General features: G+C 41.3%; 1 protein-coding gene across 1 annotated transcript; it reads right to left on the reverse strand.

Annotated features, from left to right (window-relative positions):
* Positions 1–1120: 1120 nt before the first annotated feature.
* Positions 1121–23528, reverse strand: arhgef40 (Rho guanine nucleotide exchange factor (GEF) 40; the record flags this gene model as incomplete). The annotated part of the gene is made up of 27 exons (XM_079469865.1): positions 1121–3435; positions 3875–3921; positions 4001–4110; positions 4527–4637; positions 5504–5684; positions 7338–7517; positions 8065–8268; positions 9148–9237; positions 9307–9556; positions 9633–9997; positions 11565–12017; positions 12093–12284; positions 12392–12511; positions 13033–13171; positions 13319–13470; positions 13681–13779; positions 14557–14673; positions 16061–16147; positions 16249–16342; positions 16536–16647; positions 16717–16881; positions 16968–17215; positions 17306–18512; positions 18648–18933; positions 22505–22612; positions 22743–22832; positions 23457–23528. 26 exons carry the CDS (start codon positions 23526–23528, stop codon positions 3895–3897), a joined length of 5259 nt encoding a protein of 1752 aa, XP_079325991.1. The 3' UTR covers positions 1121–3435; positions 3875–3894.
* Positions 23529–27431: the final 3903 nt, after the last annotated feature.

Below are 27431 nucleotides of genomic sequence, written 5' to 3' on the forward strand. Positions count from 1 at the left end.
AACCGAAAGGACTTAACAGTCGTCATATGGTAAATTGCTCTACGATACATATGTTGAATTCTTTCTATCGCAACATGTTGCGTGACGACACATCGTAACACCCTCATGATATAAGATGAGTGAAGCTGGACATGAGAACTGTTTGCCACGTCATGATCCATACGCTCTGTTCTACAGATCAGACGGATTATTACAATATAATATATATATAATAATTATGTGTTGCAATATTTCAAAATATTCATTTATGACGTGATTGTAATTTTGGGTGTAATTTTCATCTTCTGTACGATGTTGAGAAGACAAATGGCCGTTTGTCAGCACATAAGTCAGTCTGAGTGACCACCGTCGCTCTCTCTCTCTCTATGATTTACGCTTCCCCTCGCTCGCCCCATCCCTCCTTAATATGATGTAAAAAGCTAATCGCATGCAAATGTCTGTTGTCCCGGTAACACGGCCGAAAAATCCCTTTGATGTTTCACCCAACTCATTCTCTCCACGTTCTCTTTGTTCACGCAAGTCTCGCTGCCTTGTCAACACCCCCCCACACCTCTAATCCTCACACTATCTCTCTCTCTCTCTCTCTCTCTCTCTCTCTCTCTCTCTCTCTCTCTCTCTCTCTCTCTCTCACTTTCTTCTTCTCTCCCCCCCATTCGAACCCTTTCTCTCCCTCTCTTCACATTTCTATCCAGACAAAAAACTTCTCTCCCCTCAGCCATACCTCTCTCTCTCTCTCTCTCTCTCTCTCTCTCTCTCGACATGCCCCCACACTCGTCTGTCTCATTCTTTCGCTCTTGTTCTCTGTATCCTCTCTCTGTGCCTCTCTGTCTGTCCCTCCTTCATTTCCCATCATACCATCTACTGTCTTTGCCCCCCCTTCTCTCTCTCTTGCACTTTTTTCATCTCCGGCCCTTCTTTTTTTTCTTGAAAAAATGCAATCCTTTCTCCTGGTCACTGTGGCTGCCATTTTCAGAGTGTCAGTAATGTTGTCAAGTGCGTATCCCATAATGCTCTCATGTGCACTAAATGTCATCACGCTCTAAAATGGCTGCAACAACTTCATTTCACCAGGTGCATTATTCACACACAAACAAACAACAGGACAGAAAGGAATCAGGTACAAAGTTAATCATAGTTTAATGTAACATGCAATATTTGACACTTTAAGACATTAAAAATGTAAACAATAATGGGTGATTCTTCAATTAGGGATTGCCAGTTAGCTTTTGTCTCTTGTATATTTTATTTCACCTCTTATACAAATATACACAAATGAAGAAAAATGTTAATTGTATTCTTTTTTTTGTAAAACACAAATCAATTTGTCCGTTACAACTAATGCACCTGTCAGATCTATCAAATGTGATCTTAGTAAATAAATAAATGTTTGCTAAAGTGTACAATGGGATGATGATGATGATGATGACGATGACAATAATATTGTGAAGAGTGATTCTATGATATGAAAAAACTGTTTTTAAAAACATTTTCAGATTTGAACACATCAGGAATTTATTATGGAAGAGAAACCGAAAAATCTGTTTAGGGTACAATCCTAAATATTTGCTGTTTAAGCGAAACTCTTTAAAGGGACCGTTCACCCTAAAATGAAAATTCTGTCATCACTTTCTCATCTTCGAGTTGTTTCAAATCTGTATAAGTGTGTTTGTTCTGATGAACACACATAAATATATTTGGAAGAATGCCTTTGGAACGACTGGACGGTGAGGAAATGATGACGGACTCTTGATTTTAGGATGAACTATCCCTTTAAGTGGTGAATACAGAGACGAAATGAAGTTCAAAACATTATTTTTGACATCCTGGAAGAGTTCCCTGATTGAAGAATCACTCTGATACACGACAATGTGTTATAACAGAGGCTTTATAAAGACAGCTTGTTTCTTTGGCACGCAATCCTGTTTACAATCAAAACTGAATCACGCCAAGGTATTTCTGGTTTGGACGGTACGTGCGGCCGCTGCGGAGAGTATTTTTGGCCGGAATGTGGGTTTGTGATGTAGATACAGTACATTCCTCCCACAGGTTTGAGATCCTTCAGCACATTCAGAGCGAACTCAACAAATCAGACATGAAGCTTATTACACGTCTGCTTTAAGCAACGTGGCACATTTGTTTTGCTCTCTTATACTTGGGCTTTGTCTCAGATGCTTCTCCAGTCAAAGTTAAAGTGATACATTTGTTTTATTCTGTCATGGTTTACTCAACCTCTTGTCATTTCAAACCTCTATGACTTTCTGCTACAGAAGATCATTTGAAGAATGTTGTTACTGGACCCCATTCACTTTGGTTTGAACTGAATGAGGGGCCGGTACCAACTTTCTTCAAAATATCTTCTTTTGTGTTACGTGGAACTTTACAGGAGAATTGAACACATTGAGAATCGTACGTAAGAACTTAAATTGAGACCTCTTGTGAAACTCTCGAGGTGACATCAGGTTAGCAAACTCGTACACATTTGTGATTTATGTTTCAGCACGCAGGGCTCGATAAAAGAAGAGAAAACTCCTCAGCTCAAAGCCAACACGAGCAGCCAGTACATGTTTTCACGACTTTACTGAAGCAAAAGTAAAGCTTCCAACGGATGATTTTCCAGAGTCAGAGCTCATAAATTCAGAAGTGGATTACAGTTGCTGGGTCAGTTTTCAACTGTGTTGAAGCAGATTAGCGCTCCAGCATCTAATGCCGTTTAAGACCCGACAGAATCTTGCTAATGAAAAAGCAGAGGGTGGAGTTAACTCATTACGTAACACATAACGTATAAAACACATCCATGCAGCGTCTCTGGGTTTGACCACGGCAATAAAACACAGCTGCTTCATTACAGGAGAAACTCTGAGATGGAGCTCGGCCCAAATTCCACGAAAAACACAAAAGAGCCCCAGTCTGATATATAAATCTGTTCGTACATTCAACTGGGATACGATATCGCCAAGTGCTACACGGAATATATTGCAACGCAGATTTTGCTACTTTAAAAAGTTTGCATTTGGTCCCGTTGACAGTACAAATAAAAGCAAGAACTGTATGGACATCCATGTACTGTAAAAACACACATGGCAGACAATGTGTCAAACATATCATTTGAAATAAAGGCGAAATGTGACCATTTTTCCTTCCGTTATGTATTTGGGACAAGATGAGACCAAAAGTGTTTTCATTGGTGAAGAAAAAGCCACGGAAGACCAGCAGTGGCATTAAGATCATGGAGTTCATGTCTTTATAATCTCTGGCTGTAGGTTTAGGTGCTGACGTGTTTGTTGGGTCTTAGACATGAAATCCACTTTAATTCGGTACCTGAACATCACTAAACAAGAGCAAGTGACTGCGACACACAACTTTTACAAGTGAAGATCCTCCATTCATAGACGTCTCCAGGTTTTGTGTTGATGTTTGAAGCAGCACCCGTTTCATCTGAGAAAAGAGAGAGACAACAGAAAAGTGTGTTTAGAAATCTAGCAAATTAAGCTTTTATCATTATTGAGATCAGAAGGTTGAATAAAGGGTCCGTGGACGGTGATGTTTAAGGAACGATCACATTAAAACTAGCGGTTAAATTTGCAATAATGAAACGGCTGCTGCTGTTTTTCAGCATTTCTGCATAAGCGCTCATCTCTACGAGGAAAAACATCATTATAATCACAGATTCAGATCCGTGTTTCTGCGAGTGGCAGTGTTTTTCTTGTTTCGCTGACTGATACAGAAGTGAACAGGTAAACGTTTTCCCTCCGCTGATGTCGTTTCAGAAATGTGTAATGCACTCCATCACTGAAAGTGTCTAATAACAGGCAGGAAATGGTCATGTGAGTACCGTCCGCCGTCTGTGGTGTTAATGTTTATTTGCATGACTTACGTGTTTAACGTTGAGATGATTCACACAGAGGTGGAGGGTGAAGAGCTCTAGAGAAACACAGATACGCATCATCATCCCGCTCATCTTTACATCACCTGTGTGTGTGTGTGTGTGTGTGAGACTCACCTGAGCGTGTGTCGTCTGCTCAGTGTTTCTCTTCGAGTCTCGTGCGGATGCGGGCGAGTCGCCCTCTTTCAGACTGCCAACAGACGATGAGTCTGAGCAACTGCTTTGAACTGACAGAGAAAGAGAAAAACGACATAAACATGTTTACAAAAGCCTGTAAAGAACACGGCTGGGTCAATTATGTTTATGCAAAATACAGTCTTTATTTTTTATCTTTTGAGAGTAAATATGACGTTTTCCTGCAGTTCACCGTTAGAAATGTGGAATAAGGTGACATCTGGTGGACAACAGGAGTATAACAACCACACTTTACAGTACAGGACACAAGTGTGTGTACATGTTTTACGAGGACACAAAGGTGTATAGTGACATGTGTTTACAGGGTCACTTCCTGTTTCTTTCCAAATCGGATACTAAACATACTAAATATGCCAACAGTTTTCTATGATGGTTAGGTTTAGGGCACATAATATACAGTTTGTACAGTATAAAATCATTGTGATTCTCATAAACTGTGTGTGCGTACCTCTGTCGTTCAGGCTGAAGCTGCAGTCCAGTTCTGAGGTTTGAGCACCTGTCACATCCAGTAACAGTTTACTGGAAACTCCCATACACAGAGATTCCTTCAGACACAACTCTACACACACACACACACACACACACTTTACTTTCAAAGTATCTGAAGTCGCACTTGATTGCATGAAAAAAACGATGTCATCAAACGATGCTGCTGGAGATGCTCGAGACGCGACACAATAACCAAAGTCTTCATGACTATATGGGAAAATATTTTCTCTGAATACAGTGTGAAGGAAAACAAGTCCCTGTTACCCATAATGCATTAAAGATACACATTTGGAAAATATGTCCTTCATACATGACCATTAGTTGCCATGGTATAGAAAACACAGTTAAACATCACATCACACTAACGACAGAGAGAATTGTGTAGTAAAAGAAGTGAATAAAAAGCAAATCATCATCTTAATGACTGACACACTTATTTATTTACTACTGTTTTCAAATATTCATCCTTCCCCCAAAAACCTGCCCTACACCCCGCGTGCACAGATGCCTAATTAAACTGCCTTTTAGTGTTGTGTTAATTACGCACAAATAAGTGGGTCAATAACTTGAAAGCGTGTGAATTTAAGAACTCATTCATTAGGGAGGATGGGCACTTTCTTAATTAAGCAGAAATTTCTGCTGTTTATTTAATGGTTTCAAGTCAACCGACGCCATAAACGTTGTGCACAGAATTTAAAAAGCTGTGTTTCAAGACGTGATTTAAGACATCTTAGACGTGCTCCTGACACTGAGCTCCTCCACACAGTACATGACGTCGTGACTGAGATGCCTCGTTTGAACCAAAGACACCAATCCCAGAATGCACTGTGACAAGCTCCACAGGCCTCACAGACTCACATACGCTGTTCTAGATATCACATTGTTAACTTAATGGGGTAAAACTGTGCTAAGAGGTTAAAGGTCAAGCGCTCTGACCGGTGTTGTGCATGGCATGAGTCCAGAGGAGCTGAGCGATGTCATGGGTCCAAGCCTCTCTCTCCTGCACAGTGGACGTCTGGAGAGTGAGACATTCTCTGGTGCGAGACGCCTGTCTCACCCACACCTCGAACCTCAGCCCATCCTCACCGATGCTCTGAGTGAGACCCATTTCACCCGTCTGTAGACATAGAGAGAGACACACAATATGTCCCGCTGACATGTTCACAAGTCTCTGAGGTGGAGTCCAAGTCATATCTTAAGTCTTTGAGGTTGAGTCTAAGTCAAGTCTCAAGTCTGAAAGTGGAGTCCAAGTCACATCTCAAGTATTTGAGGTCGAGTTTAAGTCAAGTCTCAAGTCTAAAAGTGGAGTCCAAGTCACATCTTAAGTCTTTGAGGATGAGTCTTTGTCAAGTCTCAAGTCTTTAAAGTGGAGTCCAAGTCACATCTTAAGTCTTTGAGGACGAGTCTATGTCAAGTCTCAAGTCTTTAAAGTGGAGTCCAAGTCACATCTTAAGTCTTTGAGGACGAGTCGAAGTCAAGTCTCACGTCTTTAAAGTGGAGTCCATCACATCTTAAGTCTTTGAGGACGAGTCGAAGTCAAGTCTCACGTCTTTAAAGTGGAGTCCATCACATCTTAAGTCTCCATTCTATTTTTAGCAATAGTTCTCTCAGATAGTTATTGTAATTCAGTGTATGACGCTAAATAAGTTTTGAAACGTTTCAACTTATTAACTCTACAGAATGTCTTGGGTATTTTATACAGTTTGAACCAGTGCTGATGTTGGTGTGATAGCCTGTTTTCTTCTTTTTACTGGGTCTTTGCGCCACATTTATAGGTGCAAAATCAAAATAAATTAAACTTAAATAACTCGTTCAGTAGAGCGTTTTCATTAAGTACATTCAATCAATGAAACTTCTGACGGGGCTCACACTCGAGCGCTATTGACTTATGGCACGCCACAAACAGAGCTGGATTTTTTGCTTGAGACTGAATGAGAAATATCTTTCAAAAATACATATTACAGAAACTGTCTCACATTTCTTCTCGCTTCAATCTTTAGCCTGTCCATCAATCTTTTAATGTACATGACTTATTTCATCACTTCTCTAATCAGTACAGGTAAGTTTCAGTGTGACACGACTGCTGTCTCGCTTCCAGTTTGCAGTGTTTTTCCGGCGATTGTGAAGGAAAATATAAACCACATCCCAGATAGCACAGGTACATCTTTAAGATGTCTGCTAAAGATGTGGAGATCTGGAAACCTATGCTGTGTAAAACTTCTGGTAAACATCTTAGAAAGAGCTGTGGTACATCCATTCTAAATCATACACATCTTACTAGAGGTCTATATGACATCTGACAGCAGACGTCTCAGAGATGTAGTGCAGATGAGCAAACCGTATCTGCCAGATGTCTTGTAGAGGAAAATGCAGATATCAAATAGATGTCTGCCAGATGTAAGTTTGCTATCAGGGGTGTAGACCCAGAATACATGTCCGTGTTTCCTCTTTACCCAGAGCCTTCTCTTTAGCGCTTGTATGATATGTGTATATAATAATGCAGAATTTATGTGTTTAGAGATGAATTGTTGTGACATTTGCTCCAGAAAGTAACGGATTGGGAATTGATAGAAAAATGTGGTGTATGATGCTGTCACATGGAATAGTAAAGGAAGAATGTGAATGAATTGTTGTACCAAAAGACTTGCGTTTTTTACGAGTCTCATGAGTCACAAGTCCAAGTCAAGTCTCGAGTCAGCCGTCCACGAGTCCAAGTCAAGTCGCAAATCTCGAGTTGTCTCGTACTGCTGCTTTAAATGTGTGTGTGTACCTTTATGCTGCGTTTGAAGCTGAACACACTGAACCCTGAGTTGGGCGTTTTGTGTTTGGTGAAGATGATGTAGTTTTGATAGAGAAAGGCATTTCTCACACCAGTCTTCTTGCGTCTGCCTCCGCTGCACACGCACAACTCACCCTGACGCAGCAGATCCCCACGATCCCACACAGCGATCTGACACACACACAATGTCAACAGAGTTTGTTTTGTTAATCAAAGACTGAGACTCAGTGTAAATAAATACAAAAGCTCTCCGAAAAGCAGCGTCTCAGTTGAGAATCACGTCTCTGATTAAAAGCACCATCACAAAATAAACGACGCTCATTTGTCATCCGCAGAAGGTTATTTTAAGTTGACTAAAATTAAAACTTTGAAAACGTTTCTGTTCATTGAAATAAAATATTGACCTAAAAATGATTGGATTTTTTTATGTTGCCTCAAAAATAGAAGTGTAAAGCACTCAAATTATAATAATAAACAAAAACTAAAATAAAAATGAATAAACATTATATATCAACATTTAAAAAATAACTAAACAAATTGATTATAAAATGACAAATTTCTCAAACTTGAACTAAAATGAACATAAAAACGAAACATCTAAAAATAAAAGCTAATCAAAATCAAATCAAAACTATTATCGAACGGTTAAAAGACACCTCACGTTTAACATCGGCTAACAAACAATCATTTCTAGTAAAAGTTTGATGTGCATTTTCACCGGACACCCTGTGATGAGGTCACTGGCTCGCAGATCCTCTCCGTGCCGCTGGGCGTGTCTGAGAGTGGAGAGGGCGGAGTCAGAGGTGGGGTTAAGACCGCCCAGCTCCTCCAGCGTCTGACAGTACTGATCCAGTCTCTGAATGGGAGCAGTGAGACACTGAGGAAACGGAGGAGAGGGAACGAGAGAGGACGACAGCTTGACCTGGACAGAGACAGACGCGTGAGAGAGACCAATCTTTACCTCAATTTCTCAAATAAACAGTTTTTATGTTTTAAAAACGTAATTCCGCTAATAAAAACAACCTGTAAAATAAATGACGCTTCTGTTTTTTGTGACATGGGATGATCTTAAAGTAGCAATCACATGAATTATCAATGTAAAACAAAAATAAGCATTTGAAACGTTATTCTTTTCCTAAAATTCACTAAAAAAAAGATTTTCATGCAAAATCTAATTAAATTAAAAACCAATGAAAACCTCCCAAACAAGTCCGACTTTAGTTTTTAGTGACAAAAGAGCAAACACGTGTCATTTCAGTGGCAGTACTAGTCACAGGCTCAAATCTATAAAACAATGTTGTTACAAACTTAACGTTTAGTTAAAAAGATTCGGTAAAATTGTTGAATAATACAAATGTGTTGGGCAAGACGGTGCCATAATATGCTTACAGACAAGTCAAACTGTGTTATGAGGAAAATGCAAAGTAGGAGAAAGTCATCACAGCGGCAACAAACATAACATATCAAGTCAGAGTTCCAGGTCTCTGCTACAGTAAACCTCTTTGCTACAAAATGACTTGAAAACTTATCTGTTTTATTTGCAAGCATCATCAAATCTCTCTGAAGTGTGTGTGTGTGACTGATGGGCTTATGTGTTATTGTCTCCACTGTAACGTTGTTGAATGAAGTCCGTGGCTATGCTTAGATGGCAAACTTAGGAAAAGTGTACCGACCAGATTAAGAGTAAAAAGGTTATTGGAGAAAAGGAAATCATTTCGCCCACATTTGCCCCCAACATCACTTAACGCTGCCATTCATTGATGACGTTTCTTCTTTGGTGTTAGAAAGAATGGTTCCTCACCCTGAAGAAGTCGGCAGCCTGACTGATGAGTGGAGCGTCCGGCTCGAGTCTCATGCGGATGTAATGGGAATACAGCAGGAACTGATCCTTCTGCAAACACACGGAGCGTTTACAAGAGAAGGTTTGAGAAACACTGCAGAGGGATGTTGTGTTACTCACATGTCTACTGAAGCAGTCGGTCTGCTGTAGCGTCTGTGAGAGAGCGCCCTCCATGGCAGGAAGGAGTAACTGCGTGTGGAAGGCACAGAGACTTTTCCAGTTACAGAAGAGCGTCTCTGTTTTACCCCGCAGTGCAGAGGGGGCGTCTGAGGACTCCAGCAGGGTCAGATAATTCTCCTCTACGGCTTTGAGAACGGCCACATACTGACGCTCTGTGCTGACCAGACGACACCACTGCAAATACAGTTTACTGACAGAGAGAGAGAAACCCCGTCAAATCATTTCATTCAGTTGTTTTACAAAATGTGTATAGATCGCACACACACCTCTGTGCGGTGGCTCCTGCTCTCTCCAGTCCCGTCTCTCTCTCGGTTCGGTGGAGCAGCACATGTTGTCGCGTGAGGCCGGTGTGATCGGCCACCTCCTTACTGCTGACCTCCACTCCTCTGATGAGCACTCCGCCCCCTCCAGCAGAATCCTTCCATCCCGGGACGGCCGTGGTCACGCCCGCCACGAGGACGGGGTCCGTCAGCGCCCGCAGGCCCAGCCAGGACAGCGCAGATGACTGAGACGCCGTCGGCTCGGCTGGTTTTGACACGGCGGCTGAACGACGGGGGGCCAGCAGAGCCTGGAGGTCAAAACTGGGGTGACGCTTGCGGGGGGGTTTGGGAGGGAGGGGGGCATCTGTGGGCTACAGGACGGACATAAATAATAAAGGTCAACGTGTACAAACAAACACACACACTTCTGAATCTGGCTTTTCCGAACTTTGATTCAAACGAACCACTCAAATGAGTCAAGTGCACACCGAGGACATCTGCTGGTTAAACTGAGCTCATGCACAGCATGCAAACACACACGGATCCGTCTAAACACGTCACGCAGAAGTGAGACTATTGAGTGCACATGAGTTTAGTTTTTTTAAAGACAAGTGAAGCATCGATGGCTCATGTAGCTGATTTTGTTTTCACGAGTACTTGAGAAGAATGTCAGTGTATCTGGAAAGCGTTTCAGCGTGACCGGATGTGTGTTTGAGTGTACGGTATATATTGTGTGTGTCATACTTGAGTCAGTGTGCTGTATATACACTACTGTTCACGGTCCTTTGAGTAACATTTCTCATGTTCCTAACAAACTTCATCTGAAGGCAAACTTGCTATAGTTTAGCTTTTAGTTTTATTCATATTTTAAATTAGCTTTTGTTTTTATGTTAATCTTAGTGACATTTTTAGCCATTGTGTTATATGCTTTTGTCCTTTTATTATTTACTTGTTTATTTTTAGGTTGCTATATGAGATTAACATATTTTTGATCAATTATGGGAATACATTTTTTATTTTTCTGCCTAAAACTTATTTCAGTTTATTTCTAAGGCAACATAAAAATTTTCGAGCCATTTTTTGATTTGATATTATATAAATAGAAACATTCTCAAAGTTTTAAAGAAAAGCTATTCCTTAAAATTACATTTCATGCAGTGTGTGTGAATGTACGCAGTCTGCCAAGTAGTAAAGTCGAAAGTGAAAGAATAACACGCTGAATCACGCGAACGAGTCGTCTGTCGTTCTGATTTCAGTTCCGCTTCAGATTTGCGTCACTCGGACGCTGTACGCGATAGACCAATCACAGCAGACCATCTGACCAATCAGAGTAGGCTGACAGAAAGGAGGGGGTTAGACAGCTGAATCGCCGAACGAATCGTTTATTATTAACGATTCGTTACTATTACTATTATTAGAAAATGAGCGTGCTTTTACTCCGTGTATGTACGTAAACTTGTTGTTGGACACTCCATAAACAAAATATCTACTCTTAATTATAGTAAACTAAAATAACCTTGGAAATCAGAAACTAAATAGAAATTTTATAAATGTTTTTTAAAATTAATGAACAAAAATCAGCCAATAGGAGCTCAGAATATAGATGACATCTCCTTCATTATGGTTTCCAAATCGTCTCAGCGTGAGCCTGTCGGATTAAATTACGAGAACATTTCTCCAAATTCACAGATGATCAAATATACAGTTTTAATTTATTTTTTATTTTCTTTTGCCACAAGATAATCCCTAATTAATCAGAATGGCAATAAAGCTTCAGAATTTGAATTTGACCTTGTTTTTTCATATTCATAAAAAAAGATTGTTTTGTTTTGTTTTTGCAGGTGTAAATGATGCCATGCATGTTGCAAAGCAAACTTTCCTTTAACACATAAACGAGAACCTCTGTAACAAAACTACTAAAGGAGATCACACTCTCACGTTCTTCTTGGTGGTGTGTAGCAGGTTCTGCAGGAACTTTCCTCCTCCTGCATTCACTCCCTCTTTCTTCTTCTCCTCTCCGATCTTCAGCGTGGAGCAGTTCTGCGGCCGAAAGAGAGACGCCAGCGAACCCCAGGACTGCAGACCCCCCTCTCCCCCCCCGCCGGGACACCAATCCGGCTCGATCACACCCTCTAGCTCCCCGAGGCTGGACGTGCTGAGCGCGGGAGTTCTGGGCTCCGTCTGCAGGATCCGGCTCTTATACTGAGCTAGAGTTTTCTGATAGCGCTCCAGTGTCTGAGACCAGAGTTCCAGTAAAGGCCCGCCGCCCAGATCCAGAGCCAGAGCCCGAGCGTCCTGGAAACGTGATGGAGGGATGGGAGGGAGGGAGGAGAGAGGAGACGAGGACGAGGAGGGTGATGAAGATGACACCACGTCACACCACTGAGACGCCTGAGGGAGGAGAGATGGACACGAGTTACTCCTGCACTCACGAAACCATTCCCATCCATATGTTTGTGTGTTTACTTCAGTAAGCGTGGACAGCAGTCTCTGTGTGTTGTCCAGTTGTGTCCAGCAGTCAGACAGACAGTGCGACATGTCTCGCACTTTCTCTCTAATCGGAGGCAGTTTGTCCAGCACTGTCCTGAAACCGCTCCAATCCAGCTCAGACCAGCTCTCCACTTCTCCCAGCAACACCAGAGTCTCACTGTGAAGCTCCTAGAAGCACACAAATACATGTTTATCACACTCAGGTCAAAGGTCAGCAGGTCTAGATGCTGCTCGTGTAGGCAGCGAGTCGACTCAAAACACACAAATACACTCACCATAGCAGATTCTCTGAAGCTCTTGAACTTGTGCTGTTTGAGAGACAGTCTGCTGAGAGACAGCGGTGGATGTTTATAAGACTCTAACTGTTCCTGGACCTGCTCTATGTCACGCTCACACTGCATCAAACAGAGAGAGAGAGAGAGGCGTTCACCTCTATTTCACCACAAATGAAAATCTCTATGACATATTTCACAGCTCTCCGTTATTTTCCTTGATATGATAATGAACATGATCAGTTTCGCTTAATTTACTTTACAAATCAAATTGTTCTGCGCAAGCCATATTCCTTAAGAAAACATACAGTATAAAGGAACAAACTGATAAACAGGTCGACGTTAAATAAAAGTTTGATTGAGATCAAATGAATTATCCGCAGCAAAAGCAGGAATCCCGTTACATCATCACGCACATATCATGCATTCTTATGCGCCGTTATTGTTCTTTTTATAATGTCAAACTGGCTTTTCTCAGTGTTTTTGTCAATCTTGTGACATGGCGATCTTGTTTTGCTCGCACGTCTTCACATGATACTGATGAGCACATGTGTGTTTCCAGCTCTCCATTGCTGACACTGATTTTTGAATTGCACTTGAATCTTTGAAACTGTCTGATGGACATGTTCTGCCCTCACGCTGACCTTCTCCAGTTTATCCACAAGCGCAGCCAATCGTCCCAGAGCGTCCAGATCACAGCCCCTCCGATTGGACACGCGCACCAGTCGATGAAGCGCATCATCCACGCCGTCATACAGGTCAGAGGTCACAGCCAAAGCAGCCCTACAGAAAGATCACACATACAGCTTCTCCGCACTACAGTAAGACGGACTTATATCCTTTTAGTCTCGTTTGGTGTTGTCCAACAACAACTCTGTTCTTTACTTGTAGTTTTGGTTGGATAGTTATCATTATTAATTGGTGTCGTACTTGCAGTCTGGAGATTTCTGTGCCAACCCCGACATCCCGTTGGCCAGACCTGCCAGCCAAGTCCCGCCCCGCTGCTGCAGCTGTGTCAGCCGTTGGTCGGTGAGGATGCTCGTCATTAACTGTCTGTGTTTGTCAACACTGAGGGCAACATTCTGAAGACGGAGACAGAAATTGTATATTATTTATATTTACATGTATGCGTTTAGCAGATACTTTTATCCAAAGCGACTTACATTGCATTATCCTATACATTAGTTTCTAAGTATGTGCAATCCAACTCATGGCCTTGGCATTGCTGGTGCCCTGATCTAACCACTGAGCTACAGGAACACATGAACTGTTATCTGTATGTGCTGCGGTACCTTGATGCAGTCAGGTAGAGGTTCTGTGTCCATAGACTGCAGTGCATCTCCCAGCAGGGTGAGGGCGCTCTCACAGCGCTCAGTCAACTCCTCCAGACTCTGAGGAGAGAAGCGTCAGCAACGTGATAATGTGCTGCAGCTGTGACCTCAGGCTTGCGGCCATTTGTAAAACGATTATTTTTATGTTTATTGGTGCTTTTGATGAGTCCACGTGTAAAAGACGTTTTGTTGTGGGAGAAGTTTTTAATCTATTTGACCAAAGTGCTAAGTTTACACACAATTCAAACATGATTGATTTTCACTACACCACCTACGTCTCTGACGGGTGGCTCTCTCTTTTGGATCATGGGTAATGCTTTATAAAGGCCCTGTCCACACGAACACGGGTGATTTCAAAACCGCACCGCAGCTTTTTCTTTGCTTTTTGGCTGTTCATCCACACGCAAACATAGATTCAGGTCACTGAAACCAAATGTCATTGAAAACTCCTGCCGGGGTGAAGAATTTCAGAAACTCTGGTTGTGAGGTTGTCGTGTAGCCAGCGACACCCGAGTTTTTAGACTACCGGAAAAAAGGCTTCTGATTGGTCAACGTGGCTTTACAGGTTCAAAACATACAACATTAACCTCAAGAGGCAGAGAGAAAATTGTGCAAGTTCCTCGAATAAAAAAAGGAAAACAATAACACAATAAGAAAAGTCAAACTAGCTGGCTCACAATCTTTTTTCTTAATTCAGTTCTGTTGAGACTTCTGTTTGCTTGGCTAATTTTGTCGTGTCGAAACTCCTTTTTAAAGATATTTTTAAAATGCCAACAGATGGAAAATTACAAGGAAACTCGGCTGAGCTTCACTTTATTGCAGGACGTCATGATTTACCAATCTGAACGCCAGCCAGTCGGAGTGGGAGTGGTCAAAATCTCCACCCATTTCCCTGGGCAACTGCTGCTTGTCCACAAACTGTTGAAGGATCGCAGTCCCTCGCACTGTGTGCACCTGAAAGAGAGAGAGAGAGAGAGTTAGACATCTGCTAATGATGCTGATGAGAGTAATCATCTACTGTAATGCTTGAGTAACCGTCAGATTGCTGAATTCTCCCATATGAACAGAAAAAGCATCTCTGGGGAAAAGCCATTCATCTCTGTGATGACTACAGAGCATCTATAGCACACACACCGCAGGTTCTCGCTTGATATCTATGCTGTTTTATCACTGCATGTCAGAATGCAAATGCATTAGATTGTTGGCCATTGATTAGATATCGAAAGGCTTATTACACAATTAAAGTGATCAAATTTACACATTTCTACATTGCACACGCCATTACGCTTAACAACAATATTCATCACGTTTAATCGCATCCTGAATAAAAGTTTGTGTTTTCGTAATATATGTCTGCGTAATGTGTATATTCATTTTATATTTATAAACACATACATTATATATTTAGGGAAAATACAAAATATGAAAATAAATAAGAGATAATCCATGGCTTGAGTAAGGGATAATCCACAACTAGCCGTGCGTTAAAGGGACGTGGAGGCCAAGAACCACCCGACGGGAACGGCTAGCTGTGGATTATTCCTCTTATACCATGGTCATTTGCTAAGCCCCGACAGTGTGATCAGTATCTTGTATTTCGCAATAACAGCCGGCTGCTTCTACATTGTCCCGCTTATTACACGGCTACTTGCGTCATGAGACCAAAGACTGAACATGAAATGTGAATTTGAAATATGTTCAGCTTATTTTTACCAAATGCAGACCTTCCGATAGGAAAAGCTGTTTACTTTCTGTTTTAAGGTAGAAAACATTTACATTTAGCAGACCTTTTTATTCATACAGGAGCTATAATACAAATATGTGCTAATACAAAGTTACTAGTTTCAACAAAAGCTAGACCACTACCTGTTGAGAGATGTTTTTAAAAGATACATTTATATTTAATTTGTCAAACAAATCTGTCAAAATGTTTTTTGAGAGGTTGTTATCTGGGATATAACGAATCTGCAAATGTCCCCAATGTACAATCAGAATCAAGCATTCAGACGTGTAATAAAGGGTTTTAATGCACACCTTCCAGCCAATCATAGTCGAGTATTCAAACGGACCATGGTATAAAGTATTTTAATGCACGACATGGAGGCCAAGAACTCCTTTAATGCTCGACTAGCCGTGGATTATCCTGCTTATCATCTTAACTATCTACATACCTGTATATTAATATATACATGCAAAAATGTCTTAAATTTGTGTACACATTTGTATAGAAATAGAAAATAAATATGCACAGTACATAGACATCTATTATTATGTAAACACACGTTTATTCTGGATGCGATTAATCGTTGAACAGCCCTGAGTTAAATGTACAAACATGCACCTCTATTCCATCCAGACACGGTTGGATTGTTTCATCTTCTTCTTCAGAAAGAATAAGAACCGAGTCAAGCCCCGCGGCCATTCGTCCCTGTTAAACACAAATAGTCCCAGACCCAAACACACAAAAAATATTTAGAATCTATGCACAACACATTTCCGCACCAAGAAAACACACACAGCACTATTTACCTTGAAAGCCATAAGTGCAGAGAAACAGAGTTCAGATGAAGAGGACTTCCTGCTGTCCACGATCACAGTAAGGCCTTTCTGTTTGGGCATTGGTCTGTTTTCAAAATGAAGAACAACACAAAACACGCATTAGCCAAGAACAGGAAAAGGTCATGAGATAGTGCCCTCAAGTCTGTAATTCAACTCAACGCCCAGGGGTTTACCCACAAGAAACTCCAGCCAACAACTAACTTTGGCTGGGTAAACATCCATGTATTCTTTAATATTTCATATATGTGGTGACAAACCTGATGGTGTAATAACACGACAACACTTTGATCATTTCATCTTCATTCCAGCCATCCTCCGTGAGGTGACTCTGTGAGACGACCAACGCTCGCCCCAATCGGTCCGTAGTACCTACATTACAGATGAATGTTTAATAGAGAAGTGAATGTTTTGTCAACCTTCAAGAACATGCACATTTACCGGTTAACATTAGCTTTCCTGACTGCAGGAGATTGAAATCGAGGTCCCTCAGACGGGATGATTTGAACCCCAACTCTGCAGCAGATTCGGTGTTCAATCCAATCTCCTTCTCAGGTTGTCCTCGAAAGGATGTGGGAGACTGTTCCTCTGTATTACATGATGGATCTGGATGGGAATATAATTCAGTATAAACTAAGCAACGATGACTGGATAGAAGGCATCAATCAGGATCCGCATCGATCAGAACTTACCTCCATCTGTGGTGTCCCTCTCTGCATGTGTTTCTGTGTTTGTGGCTGTTGCGCAGCCGTTGCAAACTTCTGAAGACTGATGAGTGTCTTCTGATTGGCTAGAAAGGCTCTTTGCTGATATAGTGGAGTCAGTTGGGTGGGTTGCTTTGGTCTGGTGCTTTGAGGCAGTGTGGTCAACTTTGGCTTTTTGCTGGCCACGGCCATTTGATTTGACCTTCCCTTTGCCTCCTTTGCCCTTCCTTTTCCTCCTGTAGAAAGACAACACATCATCTGTATGATCATTTTAACAGACTTAAAACTGTTCTTATTTAAAACTTTAAACTCTGGAATGACCGTACCTGGGTGCTCTGAGCCCTCCAGATTTGACTTCTTTTCCCCTGGGGCCGATGCACATCTCTGACTTCCCATCATGCTTTTCTCCTGATGGTGACAGAATTGCATCCGTCTTCATGTCACTGATGTCATCTGAGTGTTCAGTAGTACTTTGAGCACAGCCCGGGGAGTCCGGTTCATTGTTTAGGAGAGAATTTGAGAGGGGTGTGCTCGTTGTCTTAGTTCCATCATCCAGTTGCTTGTTTAGGTTTTCTGGGGGGAATTTATTACCTGCACCATTAGAGGGATTTGCTAATGGTGCAATTTCATTTCCACAGTCCAAAGTGCCGGCCAACGTTGTATCATCACAAACACTTTGTGATCGTTGATTGTGGTCCACCGCTTCAAGATTCTTCACTTTGTTGTTTGGAACATCATCAGCATCTATAGAACATTGCCTTCTCTGGCTTTCCTCCCAGGAAAGCGTACACCCATTCCCATCTCTCTCTTTTCCCACCCCGGGCCTCCTCTCTTTGGCCGGGGTGGCTCTAGTCCTACTTTCCAGACCTAATGGGTCTCTAGCACCTTCATCAAAGTCCTGGAACGAAGAATATGACTTCCTCTCACGACCCAAATCAATGACGCGAGGCACAGGTCGTGAGCTAGTCTGATCTCTGCAAGACACTACACCATCCTTACCATTGTTGTTGCTGTCCCTTCGTACCAGACCGCCGGCCTTTCCACCGGGTTCAGTCCTCCAATACCCTCTTGCCTTCCCTTTGCGCAGCCGGAAAGCTTTACCTCTTCTGCACAGAGGCAACGTTTTGGTCTTACAGATCCCATGCATCTCCTGGTATCGTTGTTTAGGATCGGCACCGCCATCAGGGCCTCCCCGAGGTTCCAGCAGTTCCACGTAATCTCCAGCGCCATCGCCAAGATGGGTGCCACTGCTTCTTCGCAGCCGTTCTAACGCAGTCTCAGTTTCTGCCTCGTCTCCATCTGGTGGCAAGTCATCTTCTTCATCCCAGGACCAGGAATCATGCTCTCCAGAGGAGGAGACCCAACCGAGGCCCAGACCCCCGGAAGTGTGGGACAGGCCAGTCGGGTCGGGATTGTCTTGGAGTGGGTCAGAGGGATTGTGCAGGAGTTTAGGATAGACCACCTCTTCCCATGGAATACGGACCACTCCATCAGATGTACTCACCAGACAGGTGTCCAAACATCCTCCACCACCTACACAGCAATAATGATCCAGAACTGAGAGAGTGTATAACTAATCTGCCATTTTGGTATTGCTTAACATGTCATGAATAATTAAACGATCCATCCAACCCACTTGTCTCTACACTTTTCATACTTTTGCCTTACCTTCTCTTTTGCAGCCACGCTCCTTATTAATGCAATGCAGCCACTCGGCGGTGAACACAAGCGGGTGCTGTGACTCCGGCACTAAGACCTCCTGTACATTGCGTCCACCAGGTGCGAGGCACTTAAGAGCAAGGCGAGGGCAACGTGTCGAGAAAGGCACCACCTGCAGGTAGAAGTCTGTACTACGCAGGAGTCTCCAATCCAAAGTAGAGAGTTGTACTACTACCTTCTCTCCCAAACACAGAGGCCAACCGGAGTGCAAGAAGAGACAGCCCAGATACTGAGACTGAGAGAGGAGGAGAAAGATGTCTTACAAAGATAACGTGTCGAACACAGTTGCTATCTGATCACATGCCCCAACTTGTATAAAAAATGGTGCGGGTCTTTAAAGAACAAACATCGAACAGCACATAAAACTGCATATAGCACAACAAAAGTTAACAAATCGCTACTACACTAAAGACCCTTTAAATTCTTGCTTGCTTAAACCTTACATGCACAACAAAAGTAATGTGTCTGTCTATAGTGAAAAGAAAAATGGGGACATTTTTCTATATTTTTAAACAGCAATTGGAAAAATATGCTTTTTTATTGTATGACATGCAGGGCTTGACATTAAGCATTGTCATGGGGTTGTCCTTCGGATAAGTACATTTATCGTTCACTTGTCCGAGCACAAAAATGACTTGTCCAAAGATAAAATATATATTTCATTAATATAATATAATCAATATAATTGTTTTTGGATTTAGATTGGTCAAGTTTGCTTCTAAGCAGTTTAACTAGTGTCCACTTTGGCCGCCTGAATTTGGTTATAGGCCTAGTCTCAGTAACTGCTATAAAACAAAGCAAGCAGTAATTATTCTTAGCGTTAAGGCTGTAAATTCACTTTTTTTTGCACTAAGCACTGATGTTAGGGAGCGTTAAAGCTTGGTAGCACAGACCAAACAGTAGTAGCACAAGTATAAATCGTCTGTTGTCATCATTAAAAAAACAATATGGATGTGCAGTTCATCATCAATAGGCAGGTAACAGACAAAATACATTAATGTTACATACAGATGGAGAATTTAGGGCCATATCATTTTTAGATTACCTACATTTGTTTTTCCCTTTTTTACCACACAATAGTGGTATTTAGTGTACTGTAGTGTTTATTACCATAGTAAACTGCAGTACAATTCTTAGATACTATAGTGTTTTTGAACTTCACTATAGAATACAGTCTTGATCAATTTACTACAAGATCACTTCAATTTTCAATAGCAAATACTTTAGTACACTTCAGTATTTTTGTGTACCATTAAACAGGACTCTTAATTTGACGGTCGTCGGGAAGACGCTCTCGTTTTGTGAGTTTACCGATAGCTTCAATCAAACAGTAAAATGCTCGTAAAAATAAACTCTCAGAGGAACTCTGGAGATGAAGTTCATGTGTTCATGTCCTCATATAGTGCAGACGCAGATAAATCCTCGACCTTCACTCGTGTCGTATTTTAGACTGTAGGGTTGGGTATCGCCTGGGTTTTTCCATACCGTTGCCAAAGTTTTAAGACAGTACGGTGCCTAAACCCAGGTGGATGACATTAAAGAAAAATATGTTCAATTAAAAAATATTTATTAAATAATAAAAATACACAACAAATTTACAATTAAAGTTTAAGTGAAGGAGCACGGACACTAACATTGAAAGATGTTATAGTGTTAACTGTTTACCTTGTTTACCCTCCAGCTACAGCTAATTGCTCACCTTAGTTTTAAAATCAGACACTATGTATAATAAATAAGTATAATTATATACCTATACATGCAGTCAGAGTAAAAAGCTGGAGTTCAGACTAGCGGATGCAATAAGGTTTTTGCACTTTCACTGCTTTGTCTCACTTTTCAAATGAGTTACTATATTAAGAACGAGCTCCACTGCACACAGCACGCGCTTTATTGATTTTAAACGCGCACAACAGTTTTATTGTGACCACTTGCATTACAGACGTGTCATGTGCGTTTCGAATTAACGTTATTTTCACTGTAAAACTTGCCTTATGTGGCGGTTGAAGTTAAAGACTGCACCAGGTGATGAATGCTGATGAAGGGATAGAGAGAGAAACTGTCTTTCTGCGTTTTGATTCTGTCCAGTTACATACTGGATATATAGGTATTGGTATCGGGTTTCGGTACCCAACCCTATTAAACTGTGCACATTTACTCATTTGGCAGACGCTTTAATCCAAAGCGACTTACAAGTAGTTTTTTTTACAGTGGCACATTACTGCAGAGCAATCAGGGGTAAGGTGTCTTGCTCAAGGGCCCTTCAGTCATGACCTGCTGGCACTGAGATTAGAACCAGCAACCTTCTGACCACAAGCCCAACTCTCTAACCACTAACCACGCATTAACAGGTAAATAACAGGATAACATGTCCGCATCTAGTTACATGGACTCACTGCGGTGCGCCGTTGATTATTGTCACACACAAACAAGCACAACCACGACAAACGCACTTCACACAAACAAGCAGCTCTGCCTAAGGCACATATTCTTATTATTCTACATATGTCGCACTGTTGTCATTTTTTTTAAGTTACTTACTTATTATCTCTCACTTGCCCTTACAAAACTTTCACTTGTCCCGGACAAGCGGACAAGCTGTAATGTCGAGCCCTGACATGTGTATTACGCGTGGAGTCTATGCAATGCTATGTAATGTGATAAAGATGGAAATCCTCTAGTTTTCAAATTTTTGCGTTAAGTGTGGACACCATTATTCTCAGAATATTATTAAAAATGTTATAGTAATCGCCCTTGTTGTGAACAAGCCTTTACAGAGAATAAAATACTTTACTCACTCAAGTTACAGTACACATGAATCTGCTGTATTACACATGTTTTTTCTCAGCTTCTCTGTGGGAAAACGTGGACCTACCTCATGAATACAAGTCTAAAAGTAGATTCAGATGCTCTCATTTAGTTTGAAATGCATTCCCCTCCACCCATGACCACTCACAGGACCACGGTCAAATTATGTTGAGCGATTCATGACCCTCCCCTTTCTCTAAATCCCGCCCTTCAGTCGTTTTTAAAGATATAGAAATAACTTCAGCACAGCTCAAGAATGATTCCTTCCTTCAGTTACCAGGCCTCAGTTTTCTCACTGGAATGTTTCCCTTCAACCTCTTTCTCAATGTGCCCCAGTGTTCTGTCTGTCCCCCCCATTTCTTCACCGAAATCTCCCTTAGCATTCGCTCTTTCTCTCTCTAACACACATGTGGTAAGAATTAAAATCATGACTCAGGCTCTTGTCCCTGGCAGCTTCTCATAGCGACAATGAAAACAAGGTCGGCTGGGAATGTGTGTGTTTATGTGAGTGTGAGAGAGTTGAGTCTTGTACTTGGTTGTGTGTGGGTGCTATGAATGCTTACTCTGTGTATGTTTGGAGTAAAGGGCGTGACATAGCGGTGCGTGTTATTACATCAGCAACCAGACTTTGTCATTTTTAAAGAAATGTAAGTAGTGCCTGACCATGCAACACTCGCTACCACAATCCTAGGGAGTTCTCGTGGTTGCTAGGGTGCTTTAAGTGGTTGCTAGCGTACTCTGCACAGTCTAGGAAGTTGCTGCCTGAAGTCATAAGAGTGTCTATGATGTTGTGGTCCACATGTATGGCTGAGCTTCCTCCTTTTTTAGCCCAAAATAATTCTAATGAGCTCAACACTCTTCAGAATACACTATTATTTGAGTAATGACTAATGTAAAACTTACTTGTTAAGTCACAGTTTAATATTTCAGAATATGTGTTGGTTTAGACAAAGAAAGTTAGTAAGGTATATATCAAACATCCCTAGTAGGTAAGCACTTACACACGCGTGCTGCTGTAACTTGTGCAGAAGATGTTTGGCAGGAATGAAGAAATCCAGCAGATACCTCAAGCTGTCATGTTGATATGTTGACTCGAGTACAGAGAACACCTGCCACACGTAAATAACACAGGAGTTAACTTCCTTACGGCATCCTTACGGCAACATTGTACGATAACAGCATGCTAGCTTGACTACCGTTACTAAGGAAGAGAGACAGGAGTGACACTGATGATCTCACCTGAGAGAGCAGAGGAGGAGCGGTGCTTTCAAATGGAGGGTAGAGAGAGGAGAGCGCCCCCTGTACGCAGTCCTCTACAGCCTCTGTACCCTGAAATACACCGTTTACGTTATTAGCACGACATGAGGCAAATGTGACGTATGGGTGTTAATCATTATAATCGACAGCTGCTTCTTCTCCCCTCTTTTGTGATAACAGAACAATTTACACAGATGTTTGTTTTGTTCAAAACCTTGCGTAGTTTTAATCCTGAACAGTACAAGTTTCTACTTTGGAAATATTTCTATCACCACAAGCGTGTATCATACTTTAACTCTACTATACATTTCAAAATACATTTTCTTAAGTTTCATAGATTTACTTTTTTGACCTTTAATCATGAAAAATCTAGTACTTTCTTACTTGCATTTGAATGCAAAAATTCTACTTGACCAAGAGTAAGTATTACATTTTTAACATAGTTCAGTATTAAGGAAAAGTCCACCCAAAAATGTAAATTCTGTCATGAATTACTCGCCCTCAAGTTCCAAACTTGTATAAATGTCCAAATGATATTTGGAAGAATGTTAGCAACTGACATTTCTTGGACATCACTGACTACCATAGTAGACAAAATGAAAATGGTAGTCACAGGCAGAGATGGAAACTCGAGTCCGTGTCTTTGACTCGAGTCGCAGAGACTTGTGACTTGGCTTGGACTCGTGGACAGCTGACTCGAGACTTGACATGGACTTGAGACTCATGAGACTCGTATAAACCTTTATTCACATCCTCCTTTACCCACATGAACTTTGATTTTGCACCTGTAAATGTGGCGCAAAGACCCAGTAAAAAGAAGCACCAACATCAGCACTGGTTCAAACTGTATAAAGTACCAAAGACATTTTGTAGAGTTAATAAGTTGTAACGTTTAAAGACTTGAGACTTGACTTACACTCGACCTCAAAGACTTGTGATGTGACTTGGACACGACCTCAAAGAATTAAGACTTGACTTGGACACAACCTCAAAGAATTAAGACTTGACTTGGACTCCACTTTAAAGACTTTGGACTTGGACACGACCTCAAAGACTTGTGATGTGACTTGGACACGACCTCAAAGAATTAAGACTTGACTTGGACTCCACTTTAAAGACTTAAGACTTGGACACGACCTCAAAGACTTGTGATGTGACTTGGACACGACCTCAAAGAATTAAGACTTGACTTGGACTCCACTTTAAAGACTTTAGACTTGGACACGACCTCAAAGACTTGTGATGTGACTTGGACACGACCTCAAAGAATTAAGACTTGACTTGGACTCCACTTTAAAGACTTAAGACTTGGACACGACCTCAAAGACTTGTGATGTGACTTGGACACGACCTCAAAGAATTAAGACTTGACTTGGACTCCACTTTAAAGACTTTAGACTTGGACACGACCTCAAAGACTTGTGATGTGACTTGGACACGACCTCAAAGAATTAAGACTTGACTTGGACTCCACTTTAAAGACTTTGGACTTGGACACGACCTCAAAGACTTGTGATGTGACTTGGACACGACCTCAAAGAATTAAGACTTGACTTGGACTCCACTTTAAAGACTTTAGACTTGGACACGACCTCAAAGACTTGTGATGTGACTTGGACACGACCTCAAAGAATTAAGACTTGACTTGGACTCCACTTTAAAGACTTTAGACTTGGACACGACCTCAAAGACTTGTGATGTGACTTGGACACGACCTCAAAGAATTAAGACTTGACTTGGACTCCACTTTAAAGACTTTAGACTTGGACACGACCTCAAAGACTTGTGATGTGACTTGGACACGACCTCAAAGAATTAAGACTTGACTTGGACTCCACTTTAAAGACTTTAGACTTGACTTGGACACGACCTCAAAGACTTGTGATGTGACTTAGACTCCACCTCAGAGACTTAAGACTTGACTTGGACTCCACTTTAAAGACTTGAGACATGGCTTGGACCTCCGAGACTTGTGAACATGTCTAGTCACAGTTGCCCTAGAACTGTGTGATTTTGTAATTTCTTCAAAATATGTTTTTTTGTTGAACAGAAAAAACTAAAACAAAATGATATCATATTTTTTTCTACTATGATAGAACACTTAAAATACAAAAAAATGTGATAAAGCACAGAAAAATGACATCACTACTGTCCAGTTGGCATCTTATACACACAGTCAAGTGTGCACAAATTTACACAAAATTAATTTGAATAAATGCCTATATGAGCTTGAGAAAATTGCATACGCACAAAATCTCCATTAAAATGTGCAATTACTCATGCAACATTTATACATCAGACCCCAGGATCATCAACTCGACCAATAAACACACAATCACACGACTGCTTATGTTTATTTTACTGCTGCCCTGTCGTCATGTCAACACAGAACATTTTCCTCTCGTTTCGCTCTTTTTCTTTTTCATTCGTCATTCCTCCAGCTCTCCACTGGTTAAACACGCTTCCTCTTGAGAACTACCGCCAAATATAATCCAACAACAATTACACTGCAGCGTCTCCACAAAACACACATTATGCTCTGAAAGTTTCCCACCCATCGAGTAGAAGGCGTAATACAGAAGATGAGAGAGGGATGTCTGGGGAAAGTGAGCCAGGAAGGCCAGAAAGTTCGGCGCGGTGGGGAGGGCGAGGAAAGAAAAACAAACACTGAGGGAAAATGGCAGGAAAGAAAGTCAAATGAAAAGAATGCCAGATCAACGGACTGAAAGACAAAAGAAATACGGACGATTGTGAGAAACAGGATGACAACAACGAACTCTGCTCTGCTGCTGTCTGAATGCTCTTTAGACTCTTTAAACAACGACTGTCTGAGATACATTTCAAACACTGTACCGTCTTACAGTACAGCCATCAATCACAATTCATTTAGTTTGTATCATATCGAAAATATATTTCGTTTCGTTTGCAATATGCATAAGATATTAAGTGAAAGGACTGTGCCTGGTATAGTTCAGTTATGTTCAAGTTAGGGCTTTAGGATTATGGGTAAAATGATCATCATGATTAATTCATTTTAATGGCGATTAATAAACACGATTATTTTGTCAGTTCAGAACTTGTTTTTATTTCACTTTAGCATGTTTACTAGCGATCAATGTGTTATAATCTGCTGCCATTGAACGTCTTCAACACCTTTCGAACATTTTTCGACCTTATTGGGAGTTTTGTCACAAGCGATTATGCTCAATTAATTGTGGGACGCATAGATCGTTACCACGATTAACCTTGCAGCCCTAGTTCAAGTGTTCTTATGGTTCACACAGCCTATCGGTAAAAATGAAATAAAAAATTGTGGGAAAATGACAGTGACAGCACAAGCATACGGTTATAATAAGATATATTTCTGCAGATTTATTTCTCTACATGTGTCCCGCACAACCAGCCAGCAATATGTCTTTCATCTGTTGAACTTCCTCTCTCTCTCTCTCTCTCTCTCTCTCAATGGCCCCTAAGAGAAGAGAGAGAGACATACATAAAGACTATTGAAGAACACAACGATAGAATCCAGATGCAGGCATGACAGAGAGAGAGAGAGAGAGAGAGAGAGATTCTTCCCCCTTCCAATGAGGAACTTTACACAATAGAAATGTCTGATCCAGCAGTTTCCTCTGTCCAAAATTATGTCATGTCTCACAAATATTCAACATCTTCACAATTATTGTTCAGAAATAGTTCTACAGTCTGATGTTTGGTGCGAATTTGGGCCAAAAAACATTCTTTGAGCAAGTCTGACAATAGTGGATTTCACACCGCACAGCTATAACAGTGCAGATAAGACTGGATCACTTTAAATCAGTGATGCTTATAATGGTTTAGGATCTTACAGTTTATCATATACTCTTATTCTTCTTTTTTAAGTCTGAATCAAAAGATTTCTCCAGCAGATGAACAATAAAACAATGACAGACAATTAAAAGTGGAAGGCCCTATCTGAAACCAAACGATGCTAGAAGGAATTTCACTTTTCTGACTTATTTTTGCTGTGACCTGAGTAAGCTATTGTTGTGGTTTGTTCAGTGGACGTGTGAAGTCAGTTCACACAGGTGTCCTAAAGGAGATTGACCACATTACTTTACTTTAAAAATGTAGGCCATAGTTTAATTTTAATAATGTGCTTTACTAATTTTACTTAAAGGGGTTATACAACACGGCTAAAACGAATATTATGGTTTGTAGTTGATTTAATACAATGTGTATACACGATTTATTTTCCACATTCTGTGCATGTTTGTATTTCCTCTTTGCTCCGCGTCAGCGTGACTCGAGCAGGATGTAAAGGATTGGTTAAGAGTAATGGACTGTAGTGAGGTAGGCGGGAGTCGAGGTATCACGGAGGAGATCGGGAGCATAAGAGGATGAGCGACCGGACCGTCACCGAGAGAGGACCAGGCTTTTAGTTATGGTTTGTGTGTGTCGCTGGCAGTCGCCCGTGAGGGAGCTGCCGGCTGTCTATATACATTTATTTTCTATTAAAGATGTTTAAATGTTTCCTCTTATTGAATCTCGTTACATTGACTATAAACAAACAACAACATACATCATACAGAGTTTGTGTTAGATAGAAACAAGCTGGCATTACAGCAAGGAAGGGTAACAATAAATGCAGCGAGTGCTTCGGCTCTTCTTGATGAACCTGTGTTACGCAATGAC

The sequence above is a fragment of the Barbatula barbatula genome (assembly GCF_947034865.1).
Source record: "Barbatula barbatula genome assembly, chromosome: 1".
Classification (NCBI taxonomy): domain Eukaryota; kingdom Metazoa; phylum Chordata; class Actinopteri; order Cypriniformes; family Nemacheilidae; genus Barbatula; species Barbatula barbatula.